The following is an 11,726-nucleotide window of genomic DNA, read 5'->3' as shown; positions in this document are numbered from 1 at the left end:
AGCACCATGGACAGCGCCGGCCGCCCACGCCCGGGCAGCTCCCGCCCCTTCTACGTCATCGCCAACCCCTCCCCGCCTTCCCCAAAAAAGCACCTTTGCCTTAAGTGGGAGGTTAAAGGAAAGGGGGTCATAGAAGACGCCGTCTTTCCACATGGGCTTTACCTCTTGATACGATCTTTGCCACTGTGGAAGTCTTGTTCATAGCTATTGACCAGCCTCACTGGTTGTCCGGCCAGAAGGAAAAACTGTGGAATTAATGGATAAGTGTGTTTATCCCGGGGGGTGGGAGAAGAAGAAGAAAAAGACAAGAGTCAGTCCCTCCCAAATGTATCCATACGGATATCTTTGGGAAGTACCAGCAGGTGTTTCAAGTGTTGTTTAATCTTTTTGTTCTCCTTTTCTGTGTCCCCAAAGACATTTGAAGCTAAAATTCACCACCTGGAGACCAGGCTTAGCCGAAAGCCCCGTGAAGGGACCGCTGAACTGGAGTACTTTGTACGCTGTGAAGTCCACAGCTCTGACCTCAATACTTTCATTAGCTCCATCAAGAGGGTAGCGGAAGACGTGCGGACCACTAAGGAAGACAAATGTAAGGAACTTACAAATTGTTTCACTTTCGTGGAGAGGCTGAGCTGAGATACGGGGTGAAGACTTTGCTATTCCCAGAAAAGGGGAAGGGCTACTCTATGCTGAATTTGAACAAACCAGAAAAGACTTCCTCTGGGATACCTGAATCCTGAAAGCCACTTTCCTCCTTGTCCATTTCTCAACAGACTCCAGAGCCCAGAGCCCATTCTTCTCATGCCAAATTCAAAAAAACAGAAATAGGAGATAAAATTTCAAGCTTTGTTCACACCTCTCCTACTCTCCTACAGAGTTCTCCATCCCTACTCCAGTGTTTTCTATTATAAATGTAAAGTAGTTTCCTACATATGTGTCAGGAACTATGTGCAGATCCAACATTAAACTACAAGACACTCCCACTGCCATCCTGTTCTGAAGACAGGGTGATTCTTCTTGTAAAATATCCCTAGAGATCTTTAGTGATCGCTCTACAACCAGTTGGACTTCTGGATTTGTTTTTAATGTGAAGTCTAGAATCTTTAAGTAATACCCAATTTTCATCTTCTTGTTTACTTCTGTCACAAAATATTCTGCTGAGAGGTGGGCAGGGAAGTCATGAGATGCAGGTCATGGCATTAGACATGACTCTAGGACAAGAGCATTGAGAGTGTGGGACTGCTGCCCAGAAGGCACAGATGTCTCATGTGCTGTTTGTCGTGTGTGTGCATTTGGTACACCAAGATAAGATATATCTTATTCAACCTCACAACCCAGTCACAGGAGGGGATACTCCATCTTCACTTCACCATTTTTTTTTCTTTCTTTTTCCCCACAGTTCACTGGTTTCCCAGAAAAATCTGTGAACTGGACAAGTGCCACCATTTGGTCACCAAGTTTGACCCTGACTTGGATCTGGATCACCCGGTGAGTCAGGCTGTGTGGGCGCATCCTTACGTTAGAGTCCTGAGCCTTCCCTCAGAAGCAGGGAGCTGGAGAGCACCTATTAGTGCAGTTGGTGAGGGAACTGTAGTGCAATCATCATCATGAGAAAAGTTTCTCCAGCCAGTGATGAACTTTGTTGGGTGAGAAATTTTAGTAACTGATCAAAAATCCTGTGTCTGTTCCTATTTGTCATCACAGGGCTACTCTGATCAAGTATATCGCCAGAGAAGGAAATCAATAGCAGAAATTGCTTTTCACTATAAGCAGTAAGTCTCTTTCCTAACATCCATGCAGGGATAATACCATGTCAATGCAACCTGTTGGGAAGTCATTGTGCTACCTGCATGAGACCTCTCTTCTTTTATGTTTTGTCTCCCCATTAAGCCTTGCCAGCTCTTTTTGTGTCCCTCTTCTCTCTATGCTCTTCTCTCTATGTGTTCCAGTCTCTTCTTAATTAAAAAGTGTCTGTGGTCATTAACTCATGTATTTATAAATCCAGAATAAACCTCCTGCATAACAAAAGCCATGTATTAGTCCATCAGAACTCAAACATCATTTTGAAATGTAGCATCTCTTTTAGAATGACATCCAGCTTCAACTTCAGTGTTTCAAGTACTGAAAAAGCTGCCATGTGCCCAGAAAACTTGTTCCAATGGTTCATTATCCTGGCCGTGAAAAAAAATGTGGGTTTTATTTCTAAACTGAACTTTGGTAGCTTTAGCTTTCACCCGATGGATCATAAATGGCTTTCATCTGCTGGATTGAATTCTGCTATCAGATATTTTTTTCTATGAGGGTATTTATAGACTAAATATTTCACCTCCTAACTATCTCTGATAAATTAAATAGATTACAGTAATGGTCTCATCATTGTCTTATATAGATTTAAGGCTATCTCTTGTACTCCTGCTTAATACTTCTGTTCCGATATCTGCAGTGATAGCACTCAGACTCTTCACTACAACATCAAACAGAGCTCTAATATTCAGTTGGGTTTGTAAAATATTGCCTAGATCCTATTCAGTAACACTGCCTTCCACCGTAGCGTCTCCCTCTCTGAGCAGGACTTTAAATGCAGATTTCTGTAGCGAGCGGAAAGCAGGATATAGAAATTATATGGGTCACCTTCTTGTGCTAGCCCTGCAACCAGTGGGATCCCAGCGTGGCTTTCTGCTCTGTTCGGTTTCATGTTCTTTGCAGATTTGAATCCCAGAATATAGACATTAATGTTTTTATCCTGTACTAATACTAAATGCACAGAAAGTCACTGTGCCAGCAAGAGAGTCCTGAGGGACACAGGAAGAAATACCCTCCTAAGACGATGGACCCATTTGAGGTGTCTTCTCTCACATCTCATCTGCAGGTTACCATTTATGAGCCACTGTGTAGCACCCTGTCAGGCTGTTAATGGAAAAGGAACTATGCTTTATCACTGTAATATGTGAATATCTCATTTGTTCAAATACAGAACAGAAGGATTTAGGAAGTACAATTGCTAATTATGAGGCAGAAAAGGCAAAAGCGTCAGTCTTCTTTGGTTCCCACTTATATCAATGTTAAGTTTTTCTTTTCTTGCTGTCCTTAATCTTACTGACAATATATTTTTCTGCAGTTCAAATGCATTTGGTTTTCCTTATTAGCTGCTTTTATTTCCCAGCCACTGATTCATGCTTGGAGCCACCAGCCCCCTGAAGTTCAGGCACATGCAATTAATTTATTTTCACACAAAGTTTCAATTTTTTCCAGTGAAAACAGTGAAAACCTTTTTTTTTTTTTTTTTTTTTTTTTCCTGGAAAATGCTATGCCAGCTAAGCTTTTGCTCATCCCTTGTTCATTTATAATCTCTGGCTAGACTAATGCTTTTTCTCTGTGTCTATGTATTTGTTGCACCTGTACAAATGGCCCAGTACTAAGGCTTTGTTTTTCCTGTCACACCCTTGTTTGGTTTAAAGAAGGTTGATCAACACCATGCAGAGCTTCTCCAAAGCACTTCCTTTCCAAAGGGAAGAGGAGCCTTGCTTGTGCTCTGCTGCTGTCTGTAACCGTGTGTTTGCCTTGCAGCGGGGACCCGATCCCTCGTGTGGAGTACACAGCAGAGGAGATCGCAACCTGGTGAGTGCTGATTTAATCTGTGACCTTTATTGGCTTCATCACTAGAAGCTGGGAATCAAAACCTAAACAGTTAGGGCATGACCTCTTGAAAAATGTATCAGGAACGCAAGCGTCCTGCTTAATGGCTTGTTATAAAACCCAGTAACTCATTGCACAGCATTTTATGGAGGGGACCGCATTCAGGAGAGCAAGATACCTCCAAAAGAGTGATGCTCTGTCTCCTCCTCTCTTGGGCATGCACCGAGAGCACTTTTATGCTGCAGCCCTCAGGACTTTCTTCCAAAGGAGCCTGCCCAAAAAGCAAGGTAGATAATTTGGAGTCCCACTTCTCTAAGGGGATCTGGCTTAGTAGCAGCCTCCAAACAAAGGGCAGTTATCATAGCTGCAGAAAGAAGTATGAGGCCCATGATGAATATCTGCACGGTACCTGGCTGGCCTCACTAAGGAAAATGCTGCCTTTGAACATGATTATTTCCAGGAGTGTTGCTGCAGGAGTGTCGCTGCAGGAGTGTCTTTGAAAACAAGGCCAGCTCATACAGGCTGAGTACACAAGCTCCTAAACAAGGTCATCTCCTGGTTATATTGACTGTCTTCATAGTGCAACTTCAGGAGCTAACCTACAGGGAATATTTTAATTCCAGTTAATACCTTTTATACAATCTTCTGACTTTCAAGGTCGGAAATAAGTCTGTGCAGATACAACTGCTGACCCTGCAGGCTCATTTGAATGTGTGTGTGTGTCTTTACATACCCCTACCAATGTGTACAGACATAGACTTAGCGGTGGAGAAAGGCAAAAGGACAAGAAACTTAAAGGCGTCAGTCCTTGATAGTGTATAACCAGAGGACAGGAGAACACTAGACATACCAAGCCACTGAACATCTGCCACCTCTCATCCTGAAGGAAGGAGGTGTACAGCACCCTGAAGAGCCTGTACCCCACCCATGCCTGCAAAGAGTATCTTGAAGCTTTCAATCTGCTGGAGAAATTCTGTGGCTACAATGAGAACAACATCCCTCAGCTGGAGGAGGTCTCCCGCTTCCTGAAAGGTGGGTATGAGCCTGGGGCACCCAGGCCCAGGGTCTGCCAGGGCTCCAGCAGAGTGGTGGCAACTACAAGCGGGAAACCCAAACCCGAAGGAGGAGCACGTGAGCTGAAGTCGGGGAGCAGAGCTGGTGGAGGCTTGTGCATTGCCCGCAGAGAACGGGGGAGACTCCAGGTGATGGGGACTGCACCTAAATACAGTGGGCTGCAACTGAAGGTCAAGCATGTAGTCAGGTGATCCCACTGAGCACCCAAAGAGCAGATGTTGCTCCCTAGTAGGAGCAAAAAGATTAGGCTTGGCACAGCAGAAGCCCTTTAGCTTCCAGCACTGATGCTTTTGCTGTCTGTATTGGGAACATGGGACACCAGCACAGCCCGTGGGCCATGCACCTGCACAGAGATGGTATGTGCTGTTTCAGAGAGGACTGGCTTCCAGCTCCGGCCGGTGGCTGGCTTGCTGTCAGCGCGGGACTTCCTCGCCAGCCTGGCCTTCCGTGTCTTCCAGTGCACGCAGTACATCCGCCATGCATCCTCGCCCATGCACTCCCCCGAGCCGTGAGTACTGCCCAACCCCAATGGCCTCTCCTGCCCAGACATGCCACCTGGCCAGCAATTAACCTTTCTCCCTAACGGACAAACTCTGTCCACTGTTGACGATGTTTTCCTTCTTTCCCCCCGGGCATCGGCAGGGATTGCTGTCATGAGCTGCTGGGGCACGTCCCGATGCTGGCCGACAAGACATTCGCCCAGTTCTCTCAGGTAAGGTGGTCATCTGCTTCTTCCACTGCGAGAGGGCAGGGCATGAGGTGGGAACCCAAACTGACCCCAGTCTTGCCACCTACACCCTTCTTGTTCTAGGATTTATTTATATTGAACATGGTGTTCAGGAGCCCTAGTGATGGACTGAGAAAGCTAATACAGAGTAAAAATATCAGACTCTGCAGCAAAGTGTTTTTAGTCAGAGCATGATGAAGCCCCAGCACATGCAATGCAGCACAGGGCAACAAAAGATGGTGTCTCAAGGCAATAACCCAGAGAAATCCACACGTAAAGCCTTCAGACCAAATCTGCCCTGATGTTCGCCGCCTCCTTTCTCTTCCCAGGACATTGGGCTGGCGTCTCTGGGAGCAACTGATGAAGAAATTGAGAAACTCGCAACGGTAAGTTTTCCTCTTTGCTGGATGGGGCCCCCAACCCTTCCAGCAGCACTTCTGTGGTATCGGGGGGACGGGTCCAGCCTGGTTTCCCCAGATTTTCAGGCTCAGAGCCCCTGCCCAAGCAGCCCTGCTCTTTCATGATGACTGTGCAGAGTGGAGATCAGTTAAACAGCAGAGCTCTTTTGCACATTAACCCCATTTTCTTGGGCATCAGAGTATCATCAAGCATCATATTTCTAACAACAGCACTGCTGAGATGCTTTGGGATGGGATTAAATGACATCCGCTTCCTTTGGCTGTCCCTCAGCAAGGTCACCTGTGCTACCCCAAGGGCACCAAACGGCAGCACCACGCAGCAGCTGGGCACGCAGGGGACCAGCCCAGGGACAGTTTCTCTCTGTCCGGGTGTGACAACAGCTTAGTTTAGCACTTTGCTCTGGCAGTGATGGATGCAGGGTAAGGAGCGGGGACAAAGTGCCAGGCGCCTGTTCATTTGAACACCCCCAGACCCCAGCCATGATGTAAGGTCCCAGAAGTGACAGGGAGATGAAGGTGAGGAGCTGTGTCCCCTATGTGTTTTTCTTTCTCCTTTCACAGCTTTACTGGTTTACAGTGGAGTTTGGGCTCTGCAGACAGAACGGGATAGTCAAAGCCTACGGAGCCGGGCTCTTGTCTTCCTATGGGGAGCTCATAGTAAGTCTCAGCATGACTTGCCTCTCTGCTCTAGACCCTGTAGAGCAAAAAACCTTCTTCCTCTGCACAGCTCCAATGACTTTATCCGGCCTGTTCTCCACCTCTGTCTATCACATATGTGCTCTCCGATTCCCTTAATTTCATGTTGGCATTTTTCTGCTGTGTCCGTAGCACTCCTTGTCAGATGAACCAGAGGTGCGGGACTTCGACCCCGATGCTGCTGCCGTTCAGCCCTACCAGGACCAGAACTACCAGCCTGTATATTTTGTGTCCGAGAGCTTCAGCGATGCCAAAAGTAAACTCAGGTAGGACTGGGCAGTGAGGGACACCCGAACAGAAGGAAATGGAGCTATAATATATTGAAACAGGGCTTCACACCATGGCTGCTTTGAGTTCAAGGTCTCAGAAGTACTCTGGAAACTGTGGCCAGGTCTTTCAAAGTAAAATGATTCTCCAGCTCCTACAGGTTCCAAAATCAGTCACTTAGATTTGCCCAAGAGCCCCCCATGAATAAGCTGGACTCAAGGCCATGGGTGTGGAGGAGTGGGATGGAGTGATGGGCACTCTTGGAGACAAGACTGAGGGAGTAAGAGAAAGGACAAATCTAGCTCATCTGCCTAGTTCTTATAGGAGGGAGTTACAGACTAGCTGCAGTTACCAAGGGAGGCCAAGCAACATAACAGAGGTCTGGTGGTCCAGAAATTGGAGACCCAAACCACACATCAGGATGCCCTCTGCTTCCTTGTTGCAGAAGGGCCGAGTGATACAGGTCACGTACCGACTGTCCCTTACAGGAGCATCTCACAAGCATGCATCCTTCTGAAACACGGGCTTCTGCATCATGTAAAAGTTTACTCTGTGGGTGAAAATTTTAGGGGAGGGGTGAAGAGTTGCTCAAAATGCTGGCATTCTCTGAATTTAGGATGCACAAAGATGTCTTTCTGAGCAGCTGTTGGGCAACTTACTCATTTGTCATTCAACCAGCAAAAAAAACCCAGTCACTGTTAGTAGCTTGTACACAAACTAAAAATATTTGCTTGATGGAGATAGATTTATCCATGGAAAAAAAGAAACTTTTGCTTCCTAGGCTAGTTGAGATGGGTTAGAAGACCCCCAGACAGCATCCCACCAGTGTAATTGGGTTTTCCCAATCCATGGGACTGCAAACAGGATGGAGAGGGGCAGCTCTACCCACAATCCGGAAGAGGATTTTCTCGGCTGTACCCAGAATTGCCTACAGGAGGAAAGCTCCGTCCTTTAACATTTGACTAACAGAGGAAAATTTTGCCTATACCATTTTACCTTAGCTCAGGAAAGGGATAGGATGAGATGAAGTATTATACAACGTACATGACTTTGCAGTTCCTGCAAGTGGGGTGTTTCATACAAATAATGTGGCCAGGACTGCTATATTTCAACTTCTACTTTTATTACCCTCACTTGCACCATTCATACAAGTCGGAGCGTAGCTGCTCAAAAGCAAGCACCTGGGGAGCCCGTCCTCTCACACACTAGGCTGCTTTAAAAAAACCCTAACTGTTGCCTAATGAGTCATTTCCCTGCATTTAAAAAGGAAAAATATACCACATACATAGCCAAGATTAGGGTAGAGTGTTTTGACAGTGACAAGCAATGTAAATTATCCTCTTTAAAGAGCTCAGAGACCACACAGATGTTACTCTATGAGGTGAAAACATTAAAACATCTGTATTTTTTGCATTACTGGCAGCTGCCACCACAGACCTGATTATCGGTGTTATCCCTCAAGAAAAGCCTCTTTTCTCAGAAAGAAAATTTTCCACCAGTTTCCTAGGGTGGACACCCACACCCAATGCCCTTCCAGGCACCCATGTCTCACTTGTACACTTCAAAAAAGTTTTGAGTGAACACACCCGTGTTGGAGGGCAAGTTTCTAAGCATTAGCAGCTGTGCTAGGAGTCATCACTGTGCCTGATAGCATTAATAAGTGAGGTGAGCTGGCCCTTGCCTGGGAGAGTTTGGGGCACTGAAATAGGCTCAGGTTTTTTTAGGAGGTGGACAATGTGAGTATGCAGAATCCTCCTCTGTTTGCATTTGGTTTTGTTTCCCTGCAAGCACCAGCCTGTGGGTTTGGCCATGTTGCCGCTTGGCCCTATCTGGATCTGGTGATGCCTTCCCCAAACGCCGGCAATTCAAGGACTAGGCTTCCCCACGGCATGGAGTACCAGCCTGAGGAGCATCTGAGAAAGGGATGCACTTCCCCGAGCCCTGCGCCAGAGCAGACCCACGGTAGCCACAAGAGGGTACCCTAAGCTAAGCTAATTCAGGAGCGAAAGGGTGACGCTTCAGCGGAGGCGAGGAGCGTGCCTGTTGCTAGTGCTGTTTGTCCCCTCATCTTCCAGAGCCTTTCCAGAATGAGACCGTAGCCATGGGTACCTAAATATAGATTCTCAGCTCCATATTTACCCAGCCACGAAAGAAAAAAACATCCCAAAAACTTGTCAAGTGTAAAAATCTTACCGTAGGAAATGAACATGAGCAACTTTGGGGAAACCTTACCCTTGATTTGTATTCATTTGGCCATATACTTCTCCATTAGACAGGTTGCAACAAGGTCTTGCTCTTGAGAAGTATCAGGCAAAGTCAGGGTCACCACTGAGATCTAGATTCCAGTTGGCTTTGGGTATGATAGTGCAATGTTGGCTCAGCCACATGGCTCCAGTGATGCTATTCCCATCCCCTGGCCCAGGCCTGAGCTATTGCCTGTCAAATTTATCCTTAATACAGCTTGCAGCTAGTTTCCCTCTCACCAAGCAGAGATTAGTCAATAAATGAATGTCAGAGAGGATTTAGGAATATAATACTATAATACCACAGGCTTCCCCTACAACTAGCTTCTAAATTTCCTTGGCATTTTTGAAAAAAAAAAAAAAAAAGAAATTGAAGTAGAGGATGCCTGGTGATGGCCACAGAGGTGACACCCTCCAGTTTGATGCAAGCCCACATGTTTCCCACATGGAAACCCGCAGTCAAACTCATGATCTTCCTGGATGAACAGGAGGGATCTCAAATACTGCTGTAGCCCTGTGGAGCTGGAAAGGTGGGAAACCAGAGCTTTTGTGCAAGCCTAGAAACTGCCTAAGGGAGGGATTAACCTGTTGTGATCTGGGTGAACGGTGATGGGTAGGAGGCAGACTCAGGACTCATCTCTTATACCAAACCTTCTGCACCCTTTCCTTGCAGGACCTATGCGTCACACATCAAGCGGCCCTTCTCAGTGAAATATGAGCCCTACACCCACAGCATCGAGCTCCTGGACAGCCCTCAGACGATCTGTCACTCCCTGGAGAGCGTAAGGGATGAGCTTCACTCGCTGATTAACGCACTCAATGTTATCAGTTAATAGGAGAACTGGGCTCTTTCCTTCCCCTCTTCCCTCGCAGCCCCAAACCCGCCCGCTCCGCCCTCGCCTGGTTCCCAGCTGATAACTCCTACCTGTCTTCTCCAAACACTTGCACCGCTGCCCATCACCCTGACAGCTTTCCACTTTTGTATGTAGGGCCAGCTCAGAGGAAGGCAGAGAGACAGACCCAAGGCCTGTTGGCGTTTTGGGTAGCTTATCTAAGGACTGCTGGAAGAGGCTTAGCACAGACCGAAAACTTGGGCAAGCTATAAAATGGGAATCAAGAGCTGCGTGCTAGCCTCCTGGGTGCAAGGAAGAGGAGAAAAGCATGTTTATTAAAGAAAATAAAAAGAGAGAGAAAATCTATTTTTTGCAGTTTGAGAGGATAAATTAATCTGCTTTTTTAGCCCCAGAGCAACTCCTAGAGCAACTTCATGAGGGACCCTCTGTCCCCACCATCTCCTGCCTTTTGTACACTTGGGAAATGCAGAGCTGCTCTAGAAGCTTTTCTGCCTGAACCAACCCTATGAGGTTTGAAATTTCCCTGGCCTCCCTTCAGCTTCTCGTAGAGGGGGGTGCTTGGGCACGACCCCCTGAGCTGCACCACTCCACCAGGCTGCAATAAGCATCATAGCTCCCCTGAACCTCCAAATTGACCTACGCCAGGAGCTGTCTGTCTGGCATAGCTCTGTTCTACCTGCATCCTCCCCAGCACAAGCACCACAGAGCAACATTTGGCCACCCCAGCCCGGAGCTCAGGTCCCCCCTTTGAGCCCTCTTTTAAAAGCTCCCACAGCAGGGAATGCGCAAGAACCCAGCTGCCATCTTTCACAGCAGATAGCAGTCACAGCTGTTGATGTTCCTGCATGCTGGTGGCCCTGGACAGCTTCGGCAGCTTCTTGGTGTCCTGAGTTTATTGGTTATTGCAGACTGAGTGGGGCCACTGGTGTCCTGAGTTTGCCAGTCCTTGGGAGGATTTCACACACTTTCATTTTTCCAGCTTATTACACGGGTACAGCATCGTCTTATTCTTAGATATCCCAATATCTCTGTCACCTCTTGTAGCTAATGTCACCCGATGTCACCTGTGTGACTAATGCTATTGCTGGCCATTTCTGAGGAAGGTAACATATGGTTAGGATGCTCAAACCCAGTTTCATCCAGTTTTCACTGTACATATTCATGGCTTGATCTGACCCAAAGCTCTCAGTTTTCCTCCCCCTGCTTTTGCCCTTCTTATCTTCTCACAGGCTGTCTCATAACTTAGCAGTTTGCTCAGAAGTTTGGCCCAAGGTTATGCAGCTGTGCAGTATCAGAGCTGGGCCTGGGATGTGTGGAGGCAGCTAAACAGCTGTGGGGGACAGCGAATGGGAGAATTACACATAGTTCTTTGCATGGTCAGTTACAACATTTCTGTATAGACTTCTACCATCCTTATGCACTATGTATGATTTTTATAAATTCCTCTTTAAAGAAATGCAAGACTTAGTAGTCAAGTTTTGGCTATTAGGTATAAGTATCCTCCAATATTTGCATATACCATTGCTCTCCAGCGTTACTTCTATTGTGGTTTGGTCATGATAGTTTACAATCCATTACACTTTATCCCATTTCAGACCTTCACGTACACACGCTTAACCCCAGTTCTCTCAAATTTTAACTACTTAGCTACTGACAGCACTTAGTCTCCCACCTGCTTCAATCCCTCCTTTCTGTCTCCTTCCTTATTTGACCCCCCTCCTAAATTGCTTAAAAGACCATTATGGAAATCAGCAGTTCAACACTAGGACTAGCTGCTTCTCCTTAAGTTGTTCCTCCTCAGAGGGTTGTC

At 46.8% G+C, this 11,726-nt stretch overlaps 1 protein-coding gene across 1 annotated transcript in view; it reads left to right on the top strand.

Moving 5' to 3' along the window:
• Positions 1 to 9,925, top strand: part of TH (tyrosine hydroxylase) — a 17,725-nt gene extending 7,800 nt beyond the window's left edge. Inside the window, exons 3-13 of the mRNA XM_009891992.1 lie at positions 415 to 589; positions 1,400 to 1,488; positions 1,705 to 1,772; positions 3,568 to 3,618; positions 4,523 to 4,668; positions 5,083 to 5,218; positions 5,353 to 5,422; positions 5,767 to 5,823; positions 6,418 to 6,513; positions 6,685 to 6,818; positions 9,736 to 9,925. Coding sequence (XP_009890294.1) covers positions 415 to 589; positions 1,400 to 1,488; positions 1,705 to 1,772; positions 3,568 to 3,618; positions 4,523 to 4,668; positions 5,083 to 5,218; positions 5,353 to 5,422; positions 5,767 to 5,823; positions 6,418 to 6,513; positions 6,685 to 6,818; positions 9,736 to 9,895 — 1,182 coding nt within the window. The 3' untranslated portion in view covers positions 9,896 to 9,925. The remainder of the gene's footprint in view (positions 1 to 414; positions 590 to 1,399; positions 1,489 to 1,704; positions 1,773 to 3,567; positions 3,619 to 4,522; positions 4,669 to 5,082; positions 5,219 to 5,352; positions 5,423 to 5,766; positions 5,824 to 6,417; positions 6,514 to 6,684; positions 6,819 to 9,735) is intronic.
• Positions 9,926 to 11,726: the final 1,801 nt, after the last annotated feature.

This window comes from Charadrius vociferus, unplaced genomic scaffold (genome assembly GCF_000708025.1).
Source record: "Charadrius vociferus isolate BGI_N301 unplaced genomic scaffold, ASM70802v2 scaffold179, whole genome shotgun sequence".
Taxonomy (NCBI): Eukaryota; Metazoa; Chordata; class Aves; order Charadriiformes; family Charadriidae; genus Charadrius; species Charadrius vociferus.
This window is presented reverse-complemented; position numbering and strand designations above follow the sequence as displayed.